General features: G+C 41.6%; 2 protein-coding genes across 3 annotated transcripts in view; one reads left to right on the top strand and one right to left on the bottom strand.

The window, feature by feature from the left end:
• Window positions 1-8,495: 8,495 nt before the first annotated feature.
• PCNP (PEST proteolytic signal containing nuclear protein) lies at window positions 8,496-10,232 on the bottom strand. The gene has a single exon (XM_085645354.1). It carries the CDS (start codon window positions 10,032-10,034, stop codon window positions 9,393-9,395), a length of 642 nt encoding a protein of 213 aa, XP_085501480.1. The 5' UTR covers window positions 10,035-10,232; the 3' UTR covers window positions 8,496-9,392.
• Window positions 10,233-10,305: 73 nt separating this feature from the next.
• PPIG (peptidylprolyl isomerase G) overlaps window positions 10,306-13,399 on the top strand; it is a 270,573-nt gene continuing 267,479 nt past the window's right edge. Inside the window, exon 1 of one of the 2 annotated variants that reach the window (XM_085645353.1) lies at window positions 10,306-10,349. The gene's annotated coding sequence lies outside the window, so the exon portion shown is untranslated. Of the gene's footprint in view, window positions 10,537-13,399 lie in introns of both variants that reach the window. The other variant, XM_085645352.1, reaches the window with a different exon arrangement.

Below are 13,399 nucleotides of genomic sequence, written 5' to 3'. Positions count from 1 at the left end.
GCGTAGACCAGCTTCTCTACAACTGGACAAGAAAGCTTATCTGGACGTACTCAGACTAAACAATAAGAAGAAATCAAGTCTGTTACTATAAACTTTACAGTCAAACGGGAAAAAATTTGTTGAACATTTTAAGACATTTGACTTTCCCAGTTGTACACTTTTATTGGTTCTTTTTTCTCTTTTCTGTAGTGATTAGTCTGTGGTATGACTGTTTGTATGCAAGATTAGTATGCAAGATATGAATGTAGTGATTCAATTGGCCTATCGAGGGGCTAAATAATTTGTGTTTAGGTCATTTTGGATATGACTTATAATTTTGTCCAATTGTACATATTTGTCTTTAGCATATTTGTGAATTATTAGAAATGATAACACTGAAATGAAATGTTTATAATCACTTTTTGATACAAAAAATGCTCTTACTTATCAAACAAAATAAACAAAGATAAAAAGTAAAGAATTATGTGTATACATTGTATTTATGGGTCATCACTGTAGGTGTGCATGTTTATTAAGATTTGATTAGAGTATTTACCAGAAAATGAAAGAAATATAGGCCGTCAAAGAGGTAGCTTCTCTTTAAACTGTTGCATGGCTAAACACTTATAAGGTCCCAAAGGCGAGACATATTGGCTATGCCAATGCTTGTTTTGTTGTTGCGTCCCCGACCCCTCACCATTTTTTGAAGCACACGAATATACTGTTCTGCACAGTTAAGGTGGTTTCCTCACTCCCGGGCCCTGGTATTAGGACATTGTCGCCTATTCGGTGAGGCTAATAGCATCCCTTGTCTTTTCTTTGCATTTGGGAGCCACCGGCGAGCTGACAACGTGACCGGAGGTGCGGCTGACCTACCAGAGCCGGGTGGACGCTAAGAGCAGGGGCACAGGAGCACCACGGATCCCGCCGCCTTTGCTAGAGAAAGACTGACAAGCCGGGCTAAAAGGAAACCCATTTCAATAAAACCTAACATACATCGATCTCGTCTAGCGTCCGTCCTTGAAGGCCCATTACAGTACGCTACTTTTAATAGTACAAAGAAAACATTACTGATATTTATAGCCTTGCAATCCAGGTTATAATAAATATTTAACTCTTAAAAGTGGGGCATAACGCCGTTCAACCATAATTTGCAGATGAAAATGTGATTTTATCCAAGATTCCCAGTTCTTAAACACTTTTGGTATGAAAGAAAGAACGCATGTACACTTTTATAATGGCATACTTACCTTGTGACTACCCCAGATGTACTGTGAAATATAATGAGTATTGCAAGGAGCAGCTAGTGATAAATGGATGCTTTTAAATGTACTGACATTCTTGTACCATGCTGTAATTAGTGTTTAATGTAAGTGGAAACTGCCGGCATGTTTGTTGTGCTCGCCCCAATGCTGAAAATGTTGAATGAATAAAAATAAAAAATAAAACACTTTCACGCCACAGGACCTTGCTTCTCAAAAAAACAGATCTTACCTCCTTAGTCTGGTAGATTTTACAACTCCAGCTGCTCACATACTATGTCACAGATTTGGAAACAGGCCAGTACTACAACTCAAAATATCTCTACCAGGCAGAATTCAGTTGAGCGGAACAGAGGTACAAAAGGCAGATCTCCATCCGAAACTGTACACCAGCTGGCAGTCTTGCACAGTCACCGTCCCATTACAACAACATAGAGAACCAGCAGAGAGCAACTTACTGGCAATTTGAAAATCTGTGAATTTGTTAAGCGATAACATTCAAACATCACATTATTCAGGTTTCCACCAAAGAACTAAACAACTAATCATCCTTCCCATTTGCTTACAAAATAATTCCACCCCAGTACATTGCCACAAATAAAATATACAATGAAATGCATGTAAACTGCATCAGATAGATGGGATTATGCAATGGATGTTGTGTTGGATTGATCCTGTATAGAGAAGTAGAGGTGTACTGAAGAAACAGTAAACAAAATTACATTGCAAGTCAATTTTGTGGTTTAATACACATTTTAAAAAAATGAAAGCAACGGTCATTGCTGATGTTGAAGCAATATTTAAAGTGCATGGTTTGATCTTGCTTGTATTTCAACTGTTGCTATGAAACCTAAGCCTGCTTCACATTCCTTATTTTGCCAAATCACTTGGCAGAAAGAAAAAATATACATATACCTGTGCAACTAAATCATTGTTTTCCAAATTTTTGTCATGCGTTAAATTTAAAATCTAAACTTTACTGTCCCTTTATCGTAAAATACAGCCTTTCCACAACTCGAACCCTCATCTGGGGTATTCTTTTGAGTTTTACATTAGCTTTGACGTCTTAGTGAAAGTTTGTTTACCTAAATTCCTATATAGTTTACGCTAAAGAAGACGCATTTGTGGCAGGATATATATGGGGTCACCTTTTATATTAAAAAATACATCATGGGGAAATAAACACTGCAAAAGGGTAAAAGAAAAACAATTTAGTATTGGCATACACCCCCGTCATGATTTTGTATTCAGTTTGATAGTTGAAATTTTAGAACTGAAATGCTTTTTTAGGTCTCGCCTGACCCAGCGCATGCGCTGGTCTGGCGAGACTTATTGAGAGGGCTCCAAAAAGTGCTACCAGGCCAGCCTAGAGCTACAGTGCATGTGCGCGGGCGCACGCGCCGCGCTTTACCGCGATTACTTTCACTTTCGCCGCTTTGATGTGTGATCGCGATCGCAATCACTTTCACTTTCGCGGCCACAAGGCCGCTTTGCATAGCCAATAGGTCTCGCTTTTGGGACCTTATAAGTATTTAGTTATGCAACTGTTGCATGGCGAAACACTTATAAGGTCCCAAAAGCGAGACCTATTGGCTATGCCAATGCTTGTTCCTCATCTACTGGAGCCGTAAACCCAGGGAGACTTTGCAAAATCACACATTTCTTAACCATAGACATTGGCTTCAACTAAAGTGTTTGCAAATGCAGGCTTGTTGCATGATAAATTACGGGCTTTATTACCCAATTGCATATTCACTTAAAGTGAAGGATGCATAGGAGAACTGCTGTGGCATGTTACCTGCAGGTCTTCCTCTCTATCTCAGAGGCCCATCAGTAGCAAACACATTTACTGAACCATAGGAATATCAGAAGCGAGAGCATAACTACTGAGCCACCTCGCTGGTTTCTATTACTTCTACTAGGCAATCAACTTTTCTTACCCATTGCCTCCCAGAAGCTTTGACCTACAGCTTAAAAAAAGAAACACTTAATTTGCAAGACATTTCAAAAAATATTTTAATTCCACTAGTCCCAGCAACCTTACTATTAATTGAATTTCGATTTATTTTCATTTCTGAAGAATTTCCAAATAAACGCTGCGCAAATGATCTGGTATATACACTGCATGGAGAGACGTTAATATTGATCACGAAAATCAGAATCTAGCTCCAAGAATAGGATGGAGAGCTACATCAAGCTAAGTAGCAGCAGTTGAACCTGAAGACTAAATAGTGGTTAGGCATGACACATTATGTTGCAACCAGGACTTCTGGACACTTAATTTCCAAAGGATGGTGTATTGTCTATTGGAATTGGTGGTAAAATGTTCTAGGTCACAAGTTACAAAAGACCTTAGAGAAGCAAGCCCTTCCCAAGCTGTATGGAGCTGCATTTAAGAACACCAGAAGTTAAAAAGATCCGAACTAACATGGAACAACAGTATGGCCAAGAGCTCGTGATGAAGTAGATGGAGTCTAAGAGGTAGGTTTGTGCTGAGCAAGACCACATAAAAACTTGAAGACCGAGACTATGCACCTGAATTACTTTTTGGGCATCGATACACATTTTACCAGCAAAATGGACTCACGGTTTGAGCGGGGGGGGGGTCTATAAAGGTATAAGTGTGATGAAGATAGTGAAGGGGTTGGTTTATAGAGCTGTGTAGAAATGAAAGGGTTTACGGTTTTTTTACTGTCACTTGTTTACGTTTACAGATAAAGGGGGGGGGGGGAAACAATGTGGGCATTGTTGTCATATCAATTTATATGAGTAGCCAAATGAAGAAGATATATCTTGTAACAAAGTAATGTGAAGAGAAGAGTACAAGAGCAGAGCCTTGTAGGGCTCTTAACAATGAGGTTGTTGGTGGAAGATCTGGAGAACATGTGGGTCTACCTACAGGCAAAAACAGTATTCTACATACGAGAGCTTACATTAGTCACAGGATACAGGAAGGGCAGCACTGTTTGCAATATATGACCATGAAGAGAAGTGTGAAATTGCAAAGTACAAGTACCTCTCAATACCCTCACATACCAAGCCCATCAGTTAAGCATGCATTTGTACGGGCAATGTTTTACTGAATCAGCAAGTGAAGTGTGTATGTTGTAACAAAGATCTGTATAGTGTGACCATTATGATTGGGTACCTTCACTCCCTCAGCTTGGATTGCTTCTGGTATCTCGTTGTTTTAACTCGATGATTAGTAGTGTAAATAATAATGTTGTTCTCCTGTATGTGTATTTTAGTGTTTGGTGTGGTAGCTAGAGGTCTTTACCAATTTGGATAAATGCCATCTGGTAAGAGAAAAAAAAGTATCTTGGAAAATGTGTCTGGATTGACAATGTCTTGTCAGGGTCCACAGTAACCCTTTAATCAAACTACCTGTGGGGTGTTGGTTTAGTGTGTAATATGTTGAATGGAGTGCTATAATGAACCATAAGGTTCTATTGTGATATCCAACTATTTTGTACACTGGGCTATGTTGGGTGTATATGCAGCATTCCCCCTGTCTTTTCTGTTGGATGTTGCGGTTACTACTTGTGAGTTTGATAAGAAAAAAAAAAAACACAACTAAATGGAATATCTGAGCTACATTGTGTGTCAATGTTCTAATGTGTTTTGTTGGGATGTTGTTTCCTAGCGGAAGATAGGATGCACAGCGACAGCCACATAATGGTTGCATTGCACCATACTGGTGTGCAGCCACATCATTTTTTTTATTGTAATGAGCTCGGTAATACCAGACTATGTTACACTATTTGTATTTGACAGGTGTGCCCAGTACTGCGTAATGTGCTTTGTAGAACGTCTGCTGTTTGGACTGGAGTGTTGCTTCAAGTGTGGGGATACCCCACTATGAGGAGTATCAGCACTGTTGGCGGTATGACCGGAGCAGAAAATACATAGCCTTCTCAGGGCCCTATAACACCAATTTTCTCCAGGCCAAAATAGTCCAAATTACGAGCTGAGGTTCTCATCCCAAGCCCTACTCATGTTCCTTAGTTGGACAATCTTCAATCAGATAAGAACTAGTGAGGTCTTGGTTCCAAGCTAGACTGGCAACATGCATGTACACGAGTGAGACACGAATTACTTAGGTAGGTTGCTGCTCTGGCATACCAAATGTGATCCACCCAGCTCTATGACATACTAGTAACATTAGCAAATAGTCATAAAATGTGAATTTGGTTTAGTTGTAATTAAAAAGGACCGTAGTAACCTAAATTTAGAACATTAAAAGGAGCAAACAATGAAATTAGATTACTTCAGACTGCATTTAGAAGACACTAAAGCCTAACTGAGTTTGGGGGTGCGGGAACAGGACTGCCCCGACCCTGCACCTCTAAACCCATGTTTGAACCGCCTGCCAGATTAAGAGTTTCCTCCGGTCTCGTGGGCTGTTCTTCGTCGTTCCCTGGGCGGTGCCAATGAACTAGGCATCGCAATGGGTATGTCAAAGGCAGAGCCTGCATGGCATGGACTGCTGCATGCCATGCAGGCACTGGTGTGCATCCACATGGCATGCGGCACCAGTGGGCTACGTATGGCTCTGTTGGTTTCCTCATCGCCACACTTTTCATGGCGGTTGCACCGCTATGAAATGTGTAGCAATGAGGAAACTTGTAATGTGCTTGGTGGGACTGCAGCAGCCCCGCCAAGCACACTGTGTCCTCAAGACCGCCACACCACCTCCAGGGATCTCAGATCCCTGGCGGTTGCGGTGGTCCCAGGGCAACCCGACCGTCCTGGTCATAATATGGCAGTTGGAAGACCATCACTTCATCGCTCTGGGAGTCTGGCAGTCCGTGGACCGCCAGATGCGTAATAAGGCTCTAAGCATATTATAAACCGAACAATTTTATATAGTGAGCCTACACCTTAGGGATTGTGAGAGAGGCTTTATATAGAACGCATTTGAAAAAGTGACATAAAAAAATACTGTTTTCAGAGTATATACATTTTTAAAAAACGGTAACGTGATGAACTAGGGACAGTTTTGCACACAGTAGAAGACAACCTTGAACTGAGTAAACAATTTGTCACTTAGTGTGCAGAGTCAGGGAAAGGAAAGCTCAATCTTAGTTCAGGAGCATGTGGAACAATTTAGGGACATATCAGCAAGGCGAGGCGATAAAATTATCGCCGCTTTTGCGGCCGTTTTTGGCCAATAAGTGGCGATAATTTTATCGCCTAACTAGCAAGCTCACACTAATGCGTGAAAACTTGTGTTAGCGTAGTAATTCCTAACGCCCAGCTTTTCATCTCTAATGAGATGCAAAGTGGGCGTTCCTGACCTGACAGGAGAAATTTTACTAAGCGACATTTCTCCTATCATCAAGCCCCACGCTATGAAGCATAGTGGCAAGAAAAGTAGCGATAACCCCTGTTATCGCTACTTTCCTTACGCCTGCTTCAGGACTGACTTAGCCATGATATCGTATGGAAGGTGGATATCATGGCTAAGTTTGTGGGGCCCTATCAACAAGCTAACGCCACATTGCGTGAGATTATCGCTGGGTTTCCAGTGAAAATCTCATGTTAGGCAGTTAGCATGAGGATTTTTATCGCTTTTGAGATAAGCGTTGCTAATAGCACGCTATCTCAGCGATAAAAATCCACGCTAGCCGGCGATAATTATCCTAGCGCTAAGTGCGCTTAGCGGTAATTATCGCTGGTTGTTGCTGATATGCCCCCAAGTTTCCAGATGCTTGCTGAATATGAGAAGAGTGGGTTTGGCTCTAAATAAAAACAAACCGTTCCAAGTAGAGGCGCAATACCAGAGTATTTCTGCTCATGTGAGCTTTTGAAGGAACAAATCTCATCAGCAAAATAGATTTTTTTTTTTAAAATACTTTCACTGTACAGTAGTAAAGTTTTTTTTACGATTCAGATCTCGCTAGCTAAAACGCATGCAAAATGAAAGTTTGTCAAATACAAAATCAAAAAATTAGACTGTTGAGAGCAGAACAGAGGATCTGAAGCCTATATAAACTTCTACAGCAAGGAACGTTAAGTGCATGGAATATTTGTACGGGTTATGAAATACAAACAAGTGAAGGTTTGGGCTAGTTACTTATGATTTTAGACGTATGATTGTAATAGATAAACTGAAGTAATGAATTAGGATAATGATAAATGCCATTTGCACAACGTGAGAGTGAAATGTTTTATCATTGTAAAGTTGGGAAAGGGATTTATAAAATGGATTACAAATACAGATTTAAATACTGACAAGTAAAGACAAATATTCACAGAAGCCTCAGGAAGAGTGACCTAGAGTAATAAAGCAAACTATCAGTTGTGGGAAAGGTTGCTAGAGCAAGTACAAAGGGACGAAAGCAGAGACAAATCCTGGGGCATAAAGGTACCTCAGAGAACGAGCCGTATTACAGAATGTTACCTACGGGAAAACATCTGTCACACAACATTACCCTAATTCATTAATCTGTTTATCTAGTACAATCATATGTCTAAAACCTTATCACTCCCTACGCAAAGTCAACGGTGCGACACTGAACAGGAGGGAATGGGACAGGTGAAGCTAAAGGAGAGCAGACATCAGTCAACAATAGATAAAGTGGTGAAGTCGAAGATGGTAATGGTTCTTAACTGGAAATGTGAGGGGTTCAAAAAGTATTGGTGAAAAACAAATAATCGGAAGCGTTACTGGTAAGCAGACAGCAAGACTACAAGTTGAGATGCTTTGTTAACAACACTCTACGGGGTGTATAATGGTTATATACTGTAAATTCCTGTTTTGATGTTAAGAGAGAACGGGGAAGAATATGGCTAGTTGAATTTTGAACTTGTCCTAACAAAACTACAGCTAATGCCTGGGAGTCGTCCATCTGCAAGTGAAAGTCATTAATATTACTCTACAATATGGATCACTCCAAAACGTACATTTTCTCGCACATCTTATTAGACACTTTGTAGCAGCAAATATGTAAAAGTGCAGCTAAGCCAGGTATGTATGCACTTAAAGTTACAGCCCACCAACCGCATACAGAACATTCTGGACGCTCCCAACGCCTGCAAAGAATCTGAACTAGAAAGGTTTCAAATCGTTTATGAAAAATGTATTGTAGAACAATCCACTTTCACGTGTCGGTGGAGTTAATATATGAAGCGTATGGAAAATAAAGGCTGAACATGTAAAAACGTATGCATATCAACTAATACACAGAATAGACGTTCTTTATAGAAATGTAGCAAGACCAACCCCTGATAAAATAAACGCTTACCACTGACTGAAAAAGAAAAACACCGATGTTTTTTTTTAATAATGAAGTGGCAACTTAAGCACCAACAATTTATGAAAAGGGTTACAGATTATAAGGACTACCCAGGCAGATCTATCACATAATGTCGCCCAAAAAGGAAAATAGCTAATTTATAAAATGTTTGAAAATTACAATTGCGGCTACAAGAAACATCCAAGTACTTTAAAGCCAATCATATACGATAGTTGTCTTTAATATCACTATTCGGTAAGCCTACTTTTGGGCATTATGCTCGTTCGTGTCTCCAACTAACGGACCAACATTTATCATAGTCAAATGAATGATCAGTGCCAATTTACAGTAAAATATTGCGCACAGTGTTTTGAAAACGTCCGTCTATGCCGAAAAAACATTTTAATTAATAAAAACTATGCACGCAGAATATGCTTAATACACTGATGTGCAGCTATCATCTTTCTCATTCGGTCAATGAGGCAATACTGAATCAACAGGCGGCTAAGCTCCAGGCATTCCGCTATTTCTTTTAAGGATAAACATATCCTATCCTATCTCATGTTGGTATTAAGTCCTATAGCTTCTCGTGACGATTTCAAGTAGTAAAACCGATCATACATTTTGGAAAGGGCACCAGCTCCGCTTATTTTATTAGTTGCGCGGAACATGGTTAAATCTAATCAAGAATTACGTGTACCGCTTTTCAAATGGGTATACGAAACAAAACCTCCAGGTTCAATGTTTATTATACTACAAATTCACTGTAAAAAAATAAACCAAAGGAAACAAAATCACAAATTGTTCAGGGGACGTATAGCTAGATAAACCATCAAAGTGAATCTGTTCTTTTAAAAGGTGCCTGGCCCAACAGAGGTCCTAGGCACCTACCCCAGTCCCAATGAAAAATGAATTAGTCGTGATCGTTGTGGTGACGATGTTCTCCTCCAAGTCGCGATTTTATATTCCGTTCCCACAGCTTCTGGTTGTCAGAAAATCCGTGCTTCCCTTTGTTGAAAGAATTTGGTCCTGCAGATGTAGGCGTGTCCCTTCCGATGTTCTTCATTCGCATTTTTGCCTCCGGAGGCATTTCTTCAGGCTCGCTGTCATCTTCATTAAACACGGAAGCTACGGTATGCACTTTTGTAACTACCGGAGCAGCTTCCTTCGGCTTATTCGCTGCTAACTTGATGGAGATCCCAGCTTGAACCTTCGCAGCTTGCGGCTTCACTGGCGGACCCTGAACAGCCTTACCGCCAACGGCAAATCCGATCTTGGAAAGTTTGGGGGCGGCAGGCTGCGCCACGCTGTCCTCATCCGAGTCATCCGCTGGACGTTTCTCTGCGGTCCGCTTCGGGCTTTCCCCTCCATTGCTCGAAGTCACGGCCTCGGCAGTTACAGCTTCTACCGCAGTTACAGATCCAACCGCCTCGGCAGTTACAGATCCTACCACCTCGGCAGTTACAGCTCCTACCGCAGTTATAGATCCTACCGCCTCGACATCAGGCCCGCGTTTGTCCCATCGGTTTCGGACCCCTGCTCCGCTGCTCGCCATCTTAGGGCAACTATGTATGCCGCGCTGCCGTCGTATGTTATTTGGGAACACGTTAAAAGGTTCGCTGTTCCCGTTACTAAGTTCGATCAGCGTTAGTCTCCTTTAGGCTCTCTTCAGCTTGAATGGAAGTCGTCGCACTGGTCTGGGCTTGGTATGACGTAGTCAATTAAGCGTAATTCCGGTTTAGACTTGCACCCTCTTTCTATTTCCATGGCTGTCAAGGCCGTTCTTATACCCGCCCTGAAGTTAGACCGTCTTTCTTCTTTATCTACGAAGCAACCTTTGACCCCTGAAGAAAGCCATTGGCAGGGAAAGGTGTGACGTGTTTTGCATGGCTGCCATCTTAGTTCGGAGAGTATGGCTGTTGTGCGGAAAGTACCGTGTTGATTGGCGCTGCATTTTGCTCTTGAGTCTAACGAACTATGCGTGATCCTTGAGGGTGGGATCCAATGATAGTTCTGTCTGGGGCCTGCGACCCTAAGTGTACGGAACCACGAAAGTTGTGAGTACCAGGGGTGCGGCGGGAAGCGTGAGCAGGGCCGTAGATTGGCAATAGTCTGTGCTGAAGACCCATGGGTCGGTCTCTACTACCCAGTAGTATGACATTCTTCACTAGTCCATAGACTGTTTTAATACTACAACAGCGGATGACTTGTCTGTGCAAACAATATTTCAGTAGGTTATTCCTGTTTACTCTGTAGTCGGGTAATCTATCCGTGTACCTGAAGTATGAATTTCTTCCCGCTGTAGTTGCCTGCATTGATTGGTGTTTTATGATTTTCTTGCTGTTGATCAAGACCTTTCTCGCATTGACACCACCTTTAACTCTCAACTTTCATTGTGAGATTAATCTTTGTCAGTGAAGTAAAAGCGCCTATTAATAACTTGATGTCACGTCAACGTTATCCGACAACGCTGTGCAAGTCTTGTTATGTTGTGTGTTTTTTTGCTTTGGTGAAACCCCAGTGTTTTGTACCTAGGATTACGAATGGTGTGATTTATACTTAGGCAGTCTAATGTAATTATAAGAGTCGCAGCATTGCTATGTTGAACAGTTCGAGATACTGCACCGCCATACAAGCACACATTGGTGATGCGCATATCTATGTCATTTGAATTATTTTAAGTCAGCGCCGACATTCATTAGGTTGTAACAATGGCTACGCGGTTGCACGTTAACCCTTGCAACTCACTAAGAATGTTGCTTTTTTCTGTCCATCTAGCTTTGTTTTCCTACTCCATCCCCATTTATAGCTTGTGGGTGGGACACACGGGGGAATGACAGAAATAATCCCAGTAGTTTAATATGTACTCCATACAGCATACACACTTTATATTTAAGTCACTGCCAATCAATAAACGCGTTGTGCAATTTGGTTATATAAGTGATGAGTATTTCTTTACATATGGTACCTTCTGCTTGTATCTTGAAGAGCACGCTATTGTGAATATCATATTCACACTGACAATGGACCAGTTGTCGATTAAAAATAAATAACCCCAGTTGTCTTCAATTTCATTTAGTCATTATGACTTTTGAGGAACGGGACTGTGAGCACTACAGTTGACTTCATTGTGCACTTAAAGGACTTATTGTTGTGGAGCAGGTTCAATGATGGGGTGTGATCTTTGTTGGAGGATATGGGCTGTTGTGTATACGTCTTTACCCTATATTATATTCTTGACTACTGTATACCAGAGTAAGGGTTCAGTTGCTGGTTCTAGAGCTTGTGCAAGCCTTCATTATATGGGAAAGTTGAGAATGCAGGTGCTTGAATGGGATGTTTCCCATGTCAGAAATGTACGGTATCATGTCTTAGTCTGCAAACTCTTGTGGACTGTGTTGTGTTACAATAGGAAAGCGGTGATTCTGTAAGCTTCTATGTATCCTGGGTACGTTTGCTACAAATGACCAGTTGCTTATTTAGAGCAATTCAACTAACTTTTGCAAACAACAATTTTCCAAAAGCTACTTCTAATTTTGCTTTCAAGTAAACATTCTTATCTCACATGACAATTGACATAAAAGATAGACTAAATGAATTTCCAGTCTTCTACAGCTACTTATTTCTAGTGGAAACATTCTTTTATAAAGATATGTAATAGTTATTCAAAGCAGTACTCAAGTGCGTGTGAAGGCACTGTAAGGAGTTGGGTTACTTCTTGGGGGGTGGGGGAGAGGAGGTGAAATCCCCACTCAGGCAAGAACCACAATCCTTGTCGGCATGAACCACAAAAGTCACTAAATTAATCTGTATTTAACCTCAGATAGCCTGGTACAAAGCTGTCAAGCTGAAGTTAGAGGCAATGTGCAGAGATTTATGCAGCACACTAATAGAACAGTAATAAAGTGAGAACAAAACACAAGAAAAATACCAGACCAATTTAGAAAAAATAGAGTACATTTTAATAAGTAAAATGATAACCGAAACCCTTTGCTTCATCCTCGATATAGCAGTACGTCAATAGATGCGCTCCTTCTGGCTTGTCAGATAGTCATCCAGACATGAAGGTGGGTGGTTCGGTCCACGGGTTGTTGGGGCAGGCTGACGGGCGCCACTCCCATCTGGCAGGGTACCCACTTACGGCCGGTTTCGGCGCTCATGGGATTCAGCAGGTGGGACCTTATCGGTATCTCCACGCTCGGAGATATTACGCAAGGGACCACTCTTAAATCCTTTCAGAGGCTGCAATCGGATTTTGATCTTCACAAGTCGCAGTTCCATCGCTATTTGCAACTCTGCCATGCCCTAACCCCCCCTGCTCCAGCAGTTGGAGGCTTTACCTGAGTTTCATCTGTTGGAGGGTCACTTGTTCATGGGGGATATTGGGGCTCACAAAATAAGGCAAATTTACCAGACACTCATCAAATAATAAGAACACTATGCACAAAACCCGGGAGGCATGGGCCGCCGACCTGCCGGTCCTTCCAGACGATGACTGGTCTGAGGCTTTGGCTAGTTCTCGAAATACAGCTGTGTCTACCAGATACAGACTAATCCAGTTCAAATACATCCATAGGGTATATTACACTCACCATAGACTCTGGAAAATGGGAGCTGTCCGATCTGTCTCCGCTGCCACTCGAATGATGGTTAGTTTTTGCATACGGTGTGGGGTTGCATGCTGTTCAGCTGTTCTGGTCCGGCGTGGTGTCCTGCCTGGGTCGTGTTCTGGTATGGGATATCCCATTAGACCCCAGACTTGAGCTTTTACACAGCACAGAGGACATTGGGGGGAATCGCTACAAGAGACACTTTTTATTTTTGGGCCTCACCTTAGCCAAGCGTGACATAGCACAACATTAGAAGGACTCGTCACCACCTGGAAAAAGGCACTGGACAGATGCATGTCTGCAGAGGTTG

The sequence above is a fragment of the Triturus cristatus genome, chromosome 3_1 (assembly GCF_964204655.1).
Source record: "Triturus cristatus chromosome 3_1, aTriCri1.1, whole genome shotgun sequence".
Taxonomy (NCBI): domain Eukaryota; kingdom Metazoa; phylum Chordata; class Amphibia; order Caudata; family Salamandridae; genus Triturus; species Triturus cristatus.
This window is presented reverse-complemented; position numbering and strand designations above follow the sequence as displayed.